The 16,434-nt window shown below is 37.9% G+C and overlaps 1 protein-coding gene and 1 long non-coding RNA gene across 7 annotated transcripts; both read right to left on the bottom strand.

The window, feature by feature from the left end:
• Window positions 1-7,296: 7,296 nt before the first annotated feature.
• Window positions 7,297-11,341, bottom strand: LOC100577107. 3 transcript variants are annotated; one of them, XR_001703170.2, is made up of 6 exons: window positions 10,829-11,341; window positions 10,487-10,742; window positions 8,918-9,039; window positions 8,415-8,790; window positions 7,742-7,857; window positions 7,297-7,640 (listed from the first exon to the last, which is right to left on the bottom strand). XR_001703170.2 is itself a non-coding variant. In XM_003251422.4 (2 exons), the coding sequence occupies exons 1-2, from the start codon at window positions 11,082-11,084 to the stop codon at window positions 10,666-10,668; spliced, it is 333 nt and encodes a 110-aa protein (XP_003251470.2). In that variant the 5' UTR covers window positions 11,085-11,340; the 3' UTR covers window positions 10,654-10,665. The 3 variants fall into 3 exon arrangements, 1 of the variants encoding a protein (XP_003251470.2); XR_411650.3 differs by having other exon boundaries at window positions 7,302-7,640; window positions 7,742-8,790; XM_003251422.4 differs by lacking the exons at window positions 7,297-7,640; window positions 7,742-7,857; window positions 8,415-8,790; window positions 8,918-9,039 and having other exon boundaries at window positions 10,654-10,742; window positions 10,829-11,340.
• A 334-nt stretch (window positions 11,342-11,675) lies between these two features.
• Window positions 11,676-16,265, bottom strand: LOC100577646. Of its 4 annotated transcripts, none has more exons than XR_411654.3 (4): window positions 13,607-14,064; window positions 12,708-13,536; window positions 12,041-12,340; window positions 11,676-11,721 (listed from the first exon to the last, which is right to left on the bottom strand). It is a non-coding gene; the product is annotated as an uncharacterized LOC100577646 (long non-coding RNA). The 4 variants fall into 4 exon arrangements; XR_411652.3 differs by lacking the exon at window positions 11,676-11,721 and having other exon boundaries at window positions 11,728-12,340; window positions 13,607-13,911; window positions 14,043-16,265; XR_411653.3 differs by lacking the exon at window positions 11,676-11,721 and adding an exon at window positions 14,072-16,265 and having other exon boundaries at window positions 11,728-12,340; window positions 13,607-13,911.
• Window positions 16,266-16,434: the final 169 nt, after the last annotated feature.

Here is a 16,434-nt window from a genome sequence, read left to right as displayed (position 1 = left end):
CCTCTTTCGCATCTCTCTCGAAAACGTTCCTGGACGTTTCTCAACTCGGAATCCCGGGGATAGAAAAAGCCGCGATGGCACCAGAGGAGGACGTGCCAACCTGTAATTGTTCTCCGATGTAATTGCCCCCTTGGCTTCTCCCATTCGTGCTCGAGGACCTGGTGGACCCCCTTTCCCTCCCTCTGGCAGAATTCTCAGCAGCCGATTTCGAAAAGCAAGGACGTTTATTGCGAGCTATCTCGCCGTTCTCTCGAGGTATCGTTGTTCGACGTCCATTATTCTCTTCACCCGCGGTTAACATCCAGATTCTTTCTTCATCTCTTTAATGAGATCGTTTTCTCGCTGTTTCGCTACTTTGTGCTGTTTACTCGGCAGAAAGTATGCGCTACGAATTCACCTTTACGGAAGTAGAATCCTTTCTTTTTGTGCAGACGCGGTAAACGGTAAGTGCAAGGTAAAATTGGAACAATTCTATTTTTTTTTTTTCACTAAATGGATTTCTGGTTACGCGAGTTACGTCGTTTAATTTTCAAGTTACTCGGAGCAGAAAATTTTTTGTATATATTCGTCGAATTTATCGTAGATTGCTTTCTTAACGTAAAACGATTAGTTCGATTTTCTACCGAAACGATTGGTATAAATTATAAACTACGAAACGTATAGAAAAGCAACGACGAGGAATAACATGGCCCATTCGGGTAAACTTGGTAAGAAAAAAAAGCAATGGGATGGTGGGTCAGTCTCGTGGATCCGGAATCGAATGGAAAGCAAAGTGTCACGTCCACGGATGAGCGACAACGATGCGCACTGGCTTGCGAAAACGACGAAATCGAGCAAAACGGAGAAGAAAGGTGGGGAGGAGGCGTTAGAGAACGAGAGAGAGAGAGAGAGAATATCTTGCGTTAGTCGAAGGAAGAAATCGAGATCGAGAAAAGAAAAGAAAGAGAAAGAGAGAGCAAAGAGAAGGATCGAATTAAGAAGAAAAAAGAAAGAAGGTAAGGAGAAAGAGAGATGGGTGAAGATCTCGAAGAGCTGAATCGAGAGAACGGTTCGATACGTTTATGGAGAGGTTCGAAGTCGTGGAATAAGGGCCGGGAACATAATTATCCGCCAAGTCAAGGAACCCAAAGAGCCGGAGAGACGCGAGGATAAAGGGGAGGGGGATACCGCGCGACAGAGACAGCAGAGGGAGGAGAAAGAAAGAGGATGAGAGAATCGCAAAGAGAATCTTATTCTTCGGTGCGGTTGGAATTTGAAATGTTCAGAGGGCGCATTATCTTCTTGCCACCGCCACTCAGCGCCACTCATGGATTCCGTGATGGTGCGTACACCTTATTTCGATACGCGAGTGTGTACACGTTCCATGCCGTTACAAGTGTGTTACGTTCGAGGAATTAAATTGGATTAGCGTACTTACACGGTGTATTCGTAAGATACATGAACGTTACTCGGAGTGGCGGTCGATACGCGCGTTTTCTTATACGCGATCTTGTCTGATCTTTTGCCGTGATCGATACTTGTTGTTACGAGGATAAATGAATATGAATACGCGACATCGATCAAATTTATCCCTCAAATGGATATACGTCAGCTTTTTTTTTTTTATGGAGACAGGATTTTTGAAAAGCAGCCACGAAAGATTATGTATTAGAATGTTTTATAAAGAATATAGTGACTAGAGATAGTGTTTGATCACGGGATAACTGAATATATTATACAGACATTGTATCAAATTTATTTTTTTTTTATTTTTAAATTTTGAAAACCGTTTGTACGAAAGATTGCGTATTAGAACGTTTTATAAAGATAGAGGACACGATTAGAGAAAGGGAAGGACGGAAAATAGCGTTCGAGAGAAAAGAAACATGGGTTATAAACCGTGGTCAGGTTGGCATCGCGCCATATTCCAAGGTACGTAGCCACTGACTTTTTGCCGTCCCTCACAAGCCAAGGTGAGAAATTGAAAAGTGGCTGTCCGCTGGATAATTAAGATTTCGGCTCTTTGTACCGTACGAAGATCTTGCTCCCCGTCGATTTCGCGCCATCTTTTGGCAAAGTTCCCAATCTCGAAGATCGCCTCGTCGTACAACAACGCGTTGTTATTGCTACTTATTTAACCTGTAAATCATTCGTGTTTTCATCTCATAGATTACATCTTTATCTTTTTTTTGTCAAATTGTATCAATAATTCTTCTTTTCATGGAAGAATAATAAAAAAATCGTACTATAACAATTGTTTAGAGAAAAAAAAAATTCCAATTTTTTTTTTTTGCGAAATTAGACGATCTAAAAGATAACGTGGAAAAGTGGAAAAAATTCCGAGATAATGTGTTAATTCGAATGGAAAGAGGTTGGATAGAGTGACCGGTTGACCCGGTGAACGAATCCGAAGAGAAGATATCGCGGAAAGAGTGGTGATTCCGTAGTGGTAACGAGTCGAGATGGCCGAGAACATCGGCGGTGCCACTTCAAAGCGGGAATCCCGCGCAATCAGATTCTCTTGCCCTCCCTGCTCGCTTGAAAAACCGAGCGAGGGGCTACCAGATCTCTTCGTCTCTTCCTTCTTCTGTCCTCTCTTTAGGCTGGACGTTCGCCAGGATATATCCAGTCGCATCGAGTAACGATCATCTTTCCAATGATTCTCCGTTAACACCATCGTTTTTATCGATTTTTAAAATCAAAATCGAAAGACGAATTGAGCTCGATATGTGTTGTAATAGGAATTTAAAAAAGTTGCGGAAAATTCGAGAAAAAAATTTATCATGTACTCTTTTGAACTTATTATTAATTAATTATTATTAAAATTAAAATTGAGATGCAACAAGAAAAATCTAATTTTTTCCCCTTTCTTTAAAAACAAATTCTTTAAAAATATATTTGATCTTTTAATAATATGCGAGCAAGAAATTTGAATTCGAATCGTACATGTTGCAAAAGGGTATCGTAAATTAATGAAAATTCAATTAGCGTGTAGATAAAAATTTATCATCGTGATTTCACAGGTTTCGTAGCGCACGCAAGTGTCGCTTCTTTTTCGTTTTTATCATCGACTCGTATAACTGTAAGCACGAAACAACATCGTTAATGATGTTATCACGACGCGATTCCCGCGCTTTTTTTTTCGATTACTCTCCTCGGCTACGCGTCCAAGAAAATATCGTCGAAGACAGTTACGAGTAATTACAACCTTGTAAAATATTGCACCTATATTAATGCGTGGTGAACGAATACTTTCGTACAATTCGAAACATTTGCATGTCGACGTCATAAATTCGTAAATCCTAACCTCATCGCCTTTCGTTGTCTCACGAATCTAATAATTTGAGGTATTTTTAATATTCATTAGATGAATATCGCCATTTATCGTAATTTTGTTTTCTCCATTAATTTCAATTCGGTCGGAATGATATAAACGATTTTACCAGTTTTAAAAGAGCGTATACTAATGAAACGCTTTTATAGAAACGAAATGGTAAATTTTATCAATTAAATTTGATCCACAAGAATCAAAAGCTGTGAAGAATTTTCAAGCAACATCCACAAGTAATTTTAAAACTTGAAACAAATTTTCCGGCGATTTTAAATAAGTTATTTCATAAAGAGAAAGATCTGTATTTTTATTATGCAAGATGTCACTTTTTACACAACCTAACCTTACCGCGTTGTTCCGTTAGAACGAGTCTATTTGTTCGTGATTGTTCTAACCTCAAATTGGCGTCAAGTTCGAGCCAAATGATGAAAAGTTGTGGTAAATCTAATACAGCTAGAAAGCAATGATACCAGAGATATACGCGCGAAAATGAATGTCGAGTGTACGTTTGTTATGCCTATCTATAAATTCGTTTTAAATCATCGGATTTATGCGCCTTGTACTTGTCCGAGGGCACGCTTGTACCCGTGAAAAATTTCGGCCGTTTCAGACGACAGCGTGGATTAATCGCGTGATTAAAGAAGAAATTCGTGCTTACCGATTGAGAAGTTCCGTTTTCATCCCACGATCGTGATTCGTTTTATTTATTTACTTTTTTTTTTTTTTTTACAAATCTGCATGGAGAATTTTCATCCTTAATTGTCATCACATGGGATATAAATAGAATAAGAAAAAAAAATATTATGAACGGTTTATAATTTTGCTGTGAATCAACATATGGCTTGAATGAATTCTTGGATTTCTTTTAACTCGAGAGATTTAATTTTCTTCTCTCCGTTATTTTAATGTAAATTACCGTGATGATTTGCAGAAAAAGAACGCGCCTCGAATTAAAAATACTTTTAACATCTTAATTTTCTCGAGATGCAAAAAAATTACTCGAAACGTTTTCAGAAGGAAAATCTGTTCTCTCATAATCAAAGTACAAAGTCCATTCCTAGATGGCTCTTAGAGTTTTTTTTATTCTTTTAACTTCTTGTCGGTAAAAAAGTATTATATTGGGCATGCGCTTTCTCTAAAAATAGATCGTTTTTAAACAACATGTCATGAAAATTGTTTTTGCATTAAATAAAAAGATATGAATTATAGATACGAAGAATTGATTTAAAATTTTTAAGCACGTTAAATATTTATAGTTACATGACAAAACCTGATGCATCACTTTTCCAATAAAAATTTGAATTTTTTTTTTCCGATCAATTTTGAAAATTTTGTGATCGTGAAAATATAAATTTTATATAACTTGAAACTCGAGATAAGATAATCGCAAACGATTGGTTCGCGCGAAACAATCCCGCATTGGTTAAACCCAAAACGGTTAAAGATGCTATCTAATCGTAGATATTGGTATATCCACACGTCATAACGTATACGGGATCGAAAGATATCCTCAGTTATCTCGTTGTTGGCTAGAAGATCGCTTCCACCGATATCATAGTTGCTTGCCGTAATTGGTCTCGAGGTCTTGTTTCTCCAGGATTCTCACCAATCTTTCTCCTCAGAGCGGCGATGTGGCGGATTGCATAGCTCGTTCATGCACCATGGTTTAACCTTAAACACCAACGTGCAACGCGCAACTTTGATAGAAATTCGCATTAGTATGCTCGATGCTCCGTCACGTCCCGCGATACAACCTTTCTGATTGCGACGTTTTTCGCGTTTAACGGTTTTCTACCTGTCGTCGATGTCATTTTCGTCGTGAAAACCTGTTGCACATTCGAGTCGATTTTTTCGCAGTTGGTCAGGGATACATGTATAGGAAGTTACGTAAAAAAAAGGGACGCGAGTGATTTTTTGTGGAAAAAGTAAGAAAATTTTATCGTTCAAGATCTTGTTTTTGAAAAAATCGTATATTGGTTGGAAAATTAAAAATTTTTAAATGTAATCTATTTTCACATGTAGAATAACCTTTTTCTTATAATTCGTTCGTTATTCAATTCGAAAAAAATTTTATTTTTTCATAAGCAATATTTTATTTTATAACAAATAAAAATGTATAAAATATTATTTCTATTTTCTTCTCCATTTTAAAAATTTCAGTTTGCCTTTTGACGAAATTTTATTTACAATAAAAATTTTTATCGTAAACAAGTTACAACGTATATGTATCCATGAAACATGCGTTTGGAACAAGATAGAAACTAGCCACTTTTATATCATTGATTCAATTATTCTCTAACACGATTGATTCATTCGCCGAAGAGGATTTATTCTTTCGAGCGATCCTTATACACGTAGTATCACGATAATATTTACACGCATCGGATGCAAAATTTACTTTACACGTATGATCGATAGACTAGGCGCCGAGTTTTAACTGTGAGCTGTCACGTTGTTATCTCCGGATTGTTAATTGTCCGTCAGTGATTACGTGTTTCGCAATTTAGACGATTATCGAGAGAAGATGCTTTGTGCGTCAGGCATAAATTATCTTTGAGAAGTTGCCTGAAATCGACTGCGGTCGAACAGTCGGTAGCGTATTTTGACGTTTAACGGTGCTTCTCCACGCTAAAATGATCCTCTCCTACAAATTCTAAATATCCAAGTTTTTATATCTGTGACGAGTATACATTAGCTTGAATCATCGATTCTCATTGGAAATAAATAGTATATCGGAATATAGCGTGGATATTTGAGTGATTCTTATTTATTTAAAATTCGACATAGGTTAGGTTAGAAATCACTTTTGGCACGAGTTGAAAAATTACAATTATAAAATTACAATTATAAATTTTGTTAATAATAAAAGAATGAATCGTAATATCTTTATGAAACATCGATTCTTCGAATATATCGTCGAGAAAGAAAGTTAACCTCATCGACGCGCTCATTATTTTTGATGATTGGTATTTGTGCTGATTTCTATGTGAAAAAAATTCATTGGATCCGTAATTATGGGATTACCTAGGCATCTTTGTCCATAGAAAAATAGTGGAACGTTGCTTTTGAGTAAAAGTAGAGATGTAAAATTATGAAACGAACGATTCTAAATTAACGATAAACGCGGTAGCAAAAAAATTATCCTCCATTTATTGCAACGTGTATCTACCGTATTTATTTCTCGGTGTGAACAGACAGAAATCTCGCATAAATTGCGTAATATCACTCCAATCCAGCGTCTCGAAAGCATAAATAAAATTACGCCTTCTGAATAAAATAAAAATCGTAAAGTGCGCTACTCGAGAAACGTGAAATACTGCTAATTTAATAATCTTTCTATCATCGCCTACTTGTAATGTCTATCATTAAAATCATGTAACAGGTCCGCTTTTTACCGTTATTGCGTAGGATAAAAGAATCGTTGGAGTCAAATCATGATATTACAACTTTTCGCGATATCTTATCTATAAAATATGCCTAATTTTGCATCGACATGAGAATTAACTTTCGCATCATACGATATCCACGATACGAATGATTGATAATTTTGTTTTTTCTCGTTGCAGCAAAGATACGAAATATACAGTGTTAATACACAGTTGTGATATATCTTAGAAAGTAAAATAAACGTATATTATTATTACATAGGGGTATTAAATACAATTATACAATTATTACATAGAGGTATTAAAAAATATCGATTGAAAATTATTTATTAAATTACAATATGAAATATACAGGATGTTATTATATTCGTATACATTTGAAGGATCGATTCTAGAGAGCAAGAGTCGTACAAAAATATCGGTCGAGGTTTATTTATCAAGTTACAAGCAATTGAAAAAGAGGTCGCTCTATTCCTATCTCGCTTCATAAATTTCCATACAAACAACTTTTTCACCTTTTCAAAAATGTGTCACAAATATATCAACATCCAATCACTCTATTATTATAAAGACATTTATAACCTCTGAATGATAACCTTCAAATACGAGAAAACTAACCTGACGAACAAGAGAGGAATAAATCAACAGATCAAGAAGCTTGTCGTTTCTTTTCATTCCCTTAACATGGATCAAATAAAGACTAGGAAACGATGGTAGCTACGAAAAAACGTTACGCATGCAAAACGAATCTTACTCTTTATACGTCTCTTCTCTCCCTTCCCCCATTCCTTTTGTCCTCCAAGGTTTTTTTACCTTGTTACGAGGATATAAATCGGCGAGGTCGATGCAGAGGTCGGGTTGTACAGTCGCGAGGAGGGTCAGTCTTCTTCCTCGCCATTACCAGAGGTATAGACGTCGCTTCTGGGTGGTAATTAGTTCCAATCCTAGTAACGGCGTCGTATATCTCAATTTTTACACGGCCCTCGCCGCTCGCTCTCTCTCTCTCTCTCTCTGTTCATTATTTGTACGCTATCATTGTATTTACCTCTTCTACCATTGAGATTCATACTCTTCGCTCGAACGACGACTAGAGTAATTTGTCCACGATAAAAATTGTCCACCTCTCGATTGGTCGTCTCTTACCATCCATAGAAACGTGGGCTAGAAAAATGTATATATAGATAAATACAACGAGTTCTACGGAGGATATCGTAGGATAGCATAAATTTAGCGGAAATTGCGACAAATTGTTGACGCCAATTTATCGTAACAGTTAACGATGCTAAATTTATGCGTATGGAAAAAGTGACGTAGCGAGGGAAGAAGAATATGAGCGAGAGGAAAGGGGAGATACTTTATCCGGATAAAAAACGGAAAAAGTCAGTTACTGCTCGTATCGCCGGCAGAACAAGCGCTGTAATGCTCGACGACAGGATGCATCGGTGACCAAGCATCGATTGGCTATAAGGAAATGACAGTTAAGAGAACTTTTAATTTACAACTTATTAAATTCTCTCTCTCTCTTTTTCTCTATTTCTCTATATTTCTCTCTCTCTCTCTCTCTCTTATTCTCCCGCCAACTGATCATTCGCTCGAGGTGGCTTCACCACGTCCTTGATCTTCACCACGCCACGTGATTTATGGAGATGCATTGACAACGACAGGACGTAAGTCGTATCCAAAGATCCGTGATAATAAACTCGGCAACGGTACTTTACCTTTCCATCTTCCTACACTCTCGTCGAGAAGAAAGTGTGAAAATGTTCTCGACTAGGATCAAAGGAGAGAAAGAGAGAGAGAGAGAATTGAATTCGTTCGAGTGAAAAAATAATCTCGAAGAAACGTTGCAAATGATTCTTCCGTTTCGAAGCGAAGATTTCTTCCATTTCCTCTCTCTCTCTCTCTCTCTCTCTCTCTCTCTCTCTCTCTCTCTCTCTCTGTGTCTCTATCTCTGTCTCTCTGTTTCTCCTGTGTCTCCTTTCGCTCGCAGTGACGAAGTCGGATTAACAACAACAGTGGATGTTCCGTGATCCTGATTGGGAATGGTGACTGGTTGGAAAGCAGTCTCGTTTGCGCATCTTTCCACTTTTCTTCCTGTGAAAGGAGAGGCGATGTCATTTCGGTAGCCACGCAAACCTAAGGACTAATATCTGTGTAGCGATTGTGCGGCGATTCGACACGTGCAACTTCCTGCTTCCAACGGAGGGAGAAAAAGAAATACCTCCCAGGTTGAAATTAGTGTGATTCCAGCCGCGATTATCCGTAGACCGTGGGGATAAGCTACTGGTGCTTTTTCCCCGATCGGGGGAACCACTTGGCTAGGAGGGACCACCTAGTCTGGACCTGTGGATGGAATATGGAATTCAATAGAAAGGCGGTTTTTCAACGGAAAATAAAACGAAATAGAAAAATGTACGATGAGGTTAAAGATAATCGAGATACGCGAATTGTAAAGATATTTGTATATTTTCACTCGTCGATTCTCGTGGATCTCAATGATAATTGTGATTATTAGTTTTTTTTTCTACTGGTATCGAGTCAGGCTGTCGCTTCTTGCAGAATCACTTCAATTGCTGAATAATGAAGGTGGGAGGGGGGGGAAGCGAATCTCAATTTATTTTTTGCAAAATGCGAATTCAATGAAGAAAGAATATTCGAAGTCCAAAGTTCAAAGTTGAATTTATCTAAAATTTACAAGGGAAGTAACTTCGATGCTTGATACATTGATGACAGGAGAAATTAACCTCTAATTAATCTCTCATGTATTTTGTGCGGTATCTTATAAGAAATTGTTAAATAAAACAGTAAAATTAAAAAAGGAATGGATGCTATGAATGTGTTTTTACATCATATGAACAATAAGAAATAGTTATCAATATTTTATAAATTTATTCAATTATCTTAATGTTCTTAATGTTAAATAAAATTTTTTTCATATTTAATATTTAATATTTAAAATTTGCTATCAAACCAGCAAATAATATAGTTGATAAAGTTTAATGAATCACCATAAGAAAATTAATAAATAAATTCCAAATTTCTGTAACTAAAGTTGATGAATGAACTAAAGATAGCATTGATATATTATTGCTATTATTGATAATTATATTGAAAATGATATTTGAACTATTTTTATAAAAGCTATTATTAATAAAGGAATATTATAAAAAATTAAATTTCAAAACGTTACATAACATATTATTATTAATGAACCTGAATCATCAACATAATTTAAAATAATACCACTCCAAATAATTATTATTCTTAATGAGGAGATGATCAAAAAAGATTGAAGATCAATATAATACAGAAATTTATGCTATATATAAAATTGATTTTTCTGATATGATATATGTTTGTAAATTTTGTTAACTCTGCATTGAGAAAATTTTCAAGCATATCACACTAAAAAATATATATTTCTAAGAAGTATCTTTAAATATTGCTAATTAATTTTTAATGAAATCATTACACTTGTTGATTATACGCTCTTGAATATTTTCAATTATTTAATTCAAAATAAAAAAACATGTGGGAATTCAAGTTACATGCTTGTCAGAGTATACAATCATCAATGGATTAATAGAGTCTTCTCAGATCAAACTCGCCAAGTTGCTTTCATCCGGATGAAAAGAATCGTGATAAAAAATCAGAGGATATAGATGGATTAAAACCTGTGCTTCCTTCATCCTCTCATGTCTAATTATAGAATACTATCATTTCCACGGTCTATCGAAGATTGGGTCGGATCTTCATAACGTTTAATGATTGACAAATAACGATTAAACACCTGTTCACACCATCACCCTTTGCCTCTTCTTTTTTAAGTTCGGTTTCCATGCTTTTGCGTTTCCATCCAACTCCTCCCACGCTTCCTCCTCCCCTCCTCTTTCGTCCCTCTCCAAAAGCTTCATCGCGTTCCCACACCCCTTCCTTCCTTCCTTCCTTTCTTATTTCTTTTTTTATCGATCATTTTGGTAATAGAGACGTTACACACCTTCTCAAAAAAATCTTCCCTCTCGACTTTGTAAAAGGAATATATGCATCTACGCGAAAAGTGTTAATTTAACCGTTGGAAGAAAACTTTTAATTTTTTCTCAAGAGAGAAAAATTCTTGCTTCATTATACTTACGTCGTTTTAACAAAGGGATGATTAATTTCAATTTGCAGAGAGACACGAATCGAAGCGTGATAAATAAAGGTGTGCTCTGCACGTGTGCGGTGTCTTTTCCTTTTTTTTCTAAAGCGTAGCACGGGTCAAAAATAATTTCTTTAATGAAAGGAGCTTCCTCGCGGTCGTAAGTCGATACCTGGTCGCTCGATAGAATTGGACCAGCGTTCTGCCCTACTCCATTATCTCTAAATTCCCAAGATCGCTGTAGCCGCATTGTGACTTTAATTCACCTTTCCACCACGGTCACGATGGGTGGTCGGTATAGATTTCTCTTCCATTTTCCCCATATAAGTGTACACCCCGTTGAGCGTGAGTAACGCTTATAAGAAGAAGAAGAAACTGATCCCACTCGTGTATCTTCTTTTCCTCTATAATATCAAAAATTCTTATCACCTCTCCTTTGAAAATAAATTTTGATGTCTTCTTTTCCTTTTCTTTCTCTCTCTCTCTCAAACTCCAATTTTAAATTTCCTTTTCTTTCTCTCTTTTTCTCCAACTCTAATTTTAAATTTCCTTTTCTTTCTCTCTTTTTCTCCAACTCTAATTTTAAATTTTCTTTTCTTTCTCTCTCTCCAATTCCAATTTTAAATTTCCTTTTCTTTCTCTCTCTTTCTCCAACTCTAATTTTAAATTTCCTTTTCTTTCTCTCTCTCCAATTCCAATTTTAAATTTCCTTTTCTTTCTTTCTCTCTCCAACTCCAATTTTAAATTTCCTTTTCTTTTTCCCTCTCTCCAATTCCAATTTTAAATTTCCTTTTTTTTCTCTCTCTCTCTCCAACTCTAATTTTAAATTTTCTTTTCTTTTTCCTTCTCTCCAACTCCAATTTTAAATTTCCTTTTCATCTTTCTCCCTGAAAAAATATATTGTGATTTTATATAAAAATTTTTAATTTATCAACAGAGTATGTTAACTTTGTTTAGCTTATAAATTTTACTTAAATTAATTTTACATTATTATATAAATCTTTATATTGGAATGTAAACGATACTGTACCGTGTTGAAAGAATGAAAAGGATTTGGAATGGCGTGAAAACGATGTGAATCTCTCCCCACCCCTTTAAAATTCTATTTTTCATCCAAAAATCGATTCGTTTTCATTTCCCCGCCTGGGTGGCCACACTTTTCAACACTGGGCTTTTTTAAAGGCCAGTGTTTAAACGGCCGCTTACCGGTTAGACAATGCTAAATCTTCCCTTTAGGGCTAAGTCTTTGATGTTGCGAGCCAATGGGGCAGACCCACTGATCGACTTCCCAACGCAACAACAAAGTATCGCGTGGAAACGTCTTCATCGGAACGGAAGATACTCCCCTTTCCTTTAATCTCCCACGACACGGCGAGTGTCTCGGTTCATTTTCGATTGTAGGCCACGCCGATGACTCGTGCTTTCCGCCAGGATGTGGCGCGCCAGATGTGCCTCGCCGATCTCTTCCCGATCACACCACGTTCGAAGGAAGACACTTGGGTGTCGCTGCAAAGAGAAATTCGATTCACACACCCTCCAACCGATTCTTTTCAATTTATATCCACCGATATAGGTTATTTTTTTTCTCTCTCTCTTTTCCATCACCGAGATCTTCCTTCCTTCCTTCCTTTCTTTTCTTCCTCGCCAAAGAAAGAAAACGAAAAACGATTACATATATATATATATACACATGTACAGAGAAGATTTTCAGATTCAAAGGGAAGAATGAATTTTGCCCGGAAGTTGTTCACGTAATCTCCCATTTGATGGAAGTTTAAAGCGTCGAAATGGGTTTTTAATTGTGGTCGGAAGTGCTCGGTGGAAAATGTAGGAAGTTTGAAATAATAATATAGAAATTGGACGCGAGACGTACCTTCCTTTCTCCATCCTCCATTTTCCCACGGACAGTTAAATCTCTCTCCTTTCCTCTCCTCTCCACTCCTCTCCACCGTTTTCCCTTTCTCTAAATTTAGGCCCATACAAATTTCCTCCTTCCCCCCTCCACTCCGACTAAGATCGGTGGAGAAGAAGAAACGTTGGCGCTGCATGATCGGTCCCCCTCCCCGTGTAATCACGTGTTCTTTCTTCTCTTCGTTTCCGTACCCTGTAGTTTCGAGCCCGACGCTGCGACACACCGGACCCGCCATACGGAACGTGTAACGAGTTCCGAGCGAATGCCACCTCAAGATTCTCGATTTTTGCGGAAGCAATCCTCCTTTAAACACTCCTCCTCTTATCTTTTTCTTCTCCCGTTCTTGCGTTCTTTACCGGTATCCCCAGCGACAGAGAGAGAGAGAGAGAGAGAGAGAGAGAGAGAGAGAGAGAGAGAGAGAGAGAGAGAGAGAGAGATGGCGGAGAAGAGAGGAAGCTGGAATGGAGAGAAGAAGAGAAAGTGTATCTTGGGGGTCTGTTATAATTTTCGTGCGTATGGACGACCCATGGGGATTGCGTGCCTCGTGACGTGCACGCTTGCCACTCGGGCGGGGGTTCCACGTGGTTCGATGGTTATGCGATTGTGTGAACATCTTTGGATCGAGATTTCTTTTGGATTGCCGCTTCTGTCGATTTCGCGATTACGAAATGAATGAGCCTCCTTCTGTGCGTCTTTCTTTTTTGATTTTTTCCTGCGATTTCGTATCCTGCAGGTTTTCATCGGGAACAGAAGATGGAGGGATCCAATCAGGCTTCTTTTGTTGCTACCTCTGAAATAAAATTAAATTTTTAATTTCATTATCATGCGTATGGTATAGGCGAAATTGTCGAATTAATGACTTTTTGGTCGATTAGCGGTTTGCTGTTTTCTTTTCACTGTCCGAGGCGGTCATTGTTCTTACGACGTTTATCCGCGGTCAGGATACGATATGACGCAAGTCCGGATCTTGGAGACTTGTAATTTTTCGTATCCTTTATCCATTCACTCTACTTCCAGCCGGGCCATTGTATCGGCAACTTGTTGTCAGGTGCATCCCTCAATAAGGCTGGAAGAAACAAAAAGCCTCGCACGCACTTCCGTTTACGCAACATCCTTCCGGTATTCGTTTTATCCCAACCGTACACACGCGTAGTTACACAATTTTCTGGAACCGCAGTATTGAGTTCTTACGTACGTTCAATTTTGTTTGCGATGAATCGAAAAATATGCTTTGTGATATAAATATACGAAAAAACAAAGATACGTAAGTACAAACGCTTTTCGTTGCAATCTAACCTCTGAAAGATTTAAGATTAGACGCTTACTCCTTGTCTATTGTTTCGAGGAGAATGAAACGCATATTCGCGTGCAGAAATAATTAATATCGGTTCTCTATTTAAATATAAAAAAATTGATTTGAAAGATACTCGTATATATGCTCCAATTTATACGGGTACGCGCGTGTATACGGGACTACTCGAACGACTTTAATTCGTATGCGGCGTTTTTTGAAGCGTTATTATTTGCCAAGGCTCCGAGCAAAAAATGTTAATAAGCTTCCGCGACGCGAGAGGGCAGGAGCAATCGTAATTCACGGTTTCGGTAACGAGGCAATTCAGAAACATTGTTCCGCTTGCCAGATCTTATTGTCCGTAAGAAGGTACGAGGTACCGAGGCAGAAGTAAGATTCGCGACACGAAGGTGTTCGTTCCCGTGTAAAATGAATCATTAAATCGTGATTTTTCACTTCCGTGTTACGCGAGTGAATATTTAACATAGCAGTTTTTCCAAGAATTTTGCCTTTCCAACAATTTCGAATCCTCCAAGAATCCTTTCGCAAAGTGTTTTCGATTCTCTGTAAATAGTACATGTTAATATATTCGACGATTATATAAGGAAGCAGGTCACCGAACTATAATTCCCAGTACAGTTTTGTTTGCGGTACCGATCGGTAGCAGTGGATTACTCGAGACGTAGAGGTTAGGTTGGTCGTAACGTGCGAGTGAAGCATCGATCCGCTCCACGCACTGTCGAACGATCATTAATCATCGCATGCGCGGTGACTGTGACGTACCGATGTTTTCACCTTGGCAATGATCCAGGAAACGAAGAGATCCAACGGCGGGAATCCGCATCGTTCGGTCCAAAGACATTTCTATTCAGTGTGCCGCACGTGGTCCTGTGGTATATTGCCGGCAATCCGCCGGATGAGTTCATAAGTTAAGCGTTTCCGCATAGATCTTGACAAGCGCGTGCAACACACACGCATACACGGTGAACTCGATGAAATATAACGCGTTTCGAATAAATCAATTTTCATTTAAATAAGGAAGCGAAACTTTTTTTAAGCATAAGCGAAAAAATTGTTCGCGCGTTAGATTATATCAAATTATGGAATGGCGGAAGAGCGAGGGATAGTTGAATATCGTCAGTCGGTAACGATTATGATGGATTTCTGGAGGACACCATGTGTATACTTAGACGGATATAAGTAAACGTTCTCTCCATTAAACGGCACTCACACGAAGCAATGGGCGAAGGATAATGCGAGATTTATCGGGATATCTTATACTAGCATCGGCAAATTAGTAATTGTCGGATTTCGCATAGACTTCACCCCCATCTTACGGTATGATCGAGATGCCGCGCATCTCATTTGTATTGCTTGTAAATTGATACTGATAAAAATCTGAAAGTGCCATCGCTTTCTTCCAACGAAAATAAATATAATACGCATAAATTTCTTCCCTCTTTCTCTTCCAAAATAATCCATTTTATTTAATCCTTCAACTTTTAAATAGAGATTATATATACGTCTGTTAGATTCTTCCGATTCTAACCGTTCAATTAATCGTAATGATGTCGAAGACCTACGGACCGAACAATAAAGCGTTCCGCACAAGGAAACCGTATAGAATTTTCGATTCGTTAACGAATACGCTATAAATACATTCACCAATAAAGATTTCTTCGACAATTGCGATTAACAGATTACAGCAACCTGTCATTCAATCGGAATCCCATTACACATCGAAAGTAGTAAATGATCGTCGTTTCCCCGATTTTTTATAAATCTCTAAATGTAAATTTGTTCGAATCGACCGTGTAAAAAGATACTCGATCGATCTTCGCGTATCTATTATAGAGAGAGAGAGACGAACGACGATTGGATGAAGGAGAATCTGGATCGCGAGTCGGTGGTGACAATTGCGTGTACCACGTAGCTCGAGAAGCTGTCCTTGGCCGTTAAGGTCAGTCGTTAACGCGTCACGAAAAGATGGACGAGCCACTGCCGGTGTCCGCGGCCGCACAATGCCATATTAATGGCTGTCGGTAGCGGTGATAAATTCCTAGGTCGAAGCCTCCTCGACTTTCCTGGTTAGCCAGCGTCGCACTCTCGTTCTCTCTTCCCCCCCGGGACTTGGAATGGCGACAATGAGCGCGAATAAGTCAACTCGATGACTGCGAGAAGGAGGACCGAGTAAAGGAGGATGGTCTCGACACGAACAATGTTCATTATCGAAGGATAGAACCTGTTGTTCCTTCCTCCTTTTTTTTTTTCCTTTCCTTTTCCAACCAATCGTTTAAACGATGCTTCTGTTCTCGATGAGAATTCAAGAGAACGATTTCGAATAGATTTTAGATCGAATCGATCGAAAGTATAAATATTGTTTGTATACGTTATATA

The sequence above is a fragment of the Apis mellifera genome, linkage group LG5 (genome assembly GCF_003254395.2).
Source record: "Apis mellifera strain DH4 linkage group LG5, Amel_HAv3.1, whole genome shotgun sequence".
Taxonomy (NCBI): domain Eukaryota; kingdom Metazoa; phylum Arthropoda; class Insecta; order Hymenoptera; family Apidae; genus Apis; species Apis mellifera.
Note: the sequence above shows the minus strand (reverse complement) of the source record. Positions and strands in the feature narration are given on the sequence as shown.

What these genes read in the sequence shown, in the direction of transcription:
- LOC100577107 (XM_003251422.4), bottom strand. Translation starts at nt 11,084, where the DNA reads ATGCGGCTACAGCGATCTTGGGAATTTAGAGATAATGGAGTAGGGCAG. An exon ending in CATCCCTTTGTTAAAACGAC is followed by an intron (nt 10,743 to 10,828) that starts GTAAGTATAATG and finishes CTTTTCGCGTAG; the next exon opens with ATGCATATATTCCTTTTACA.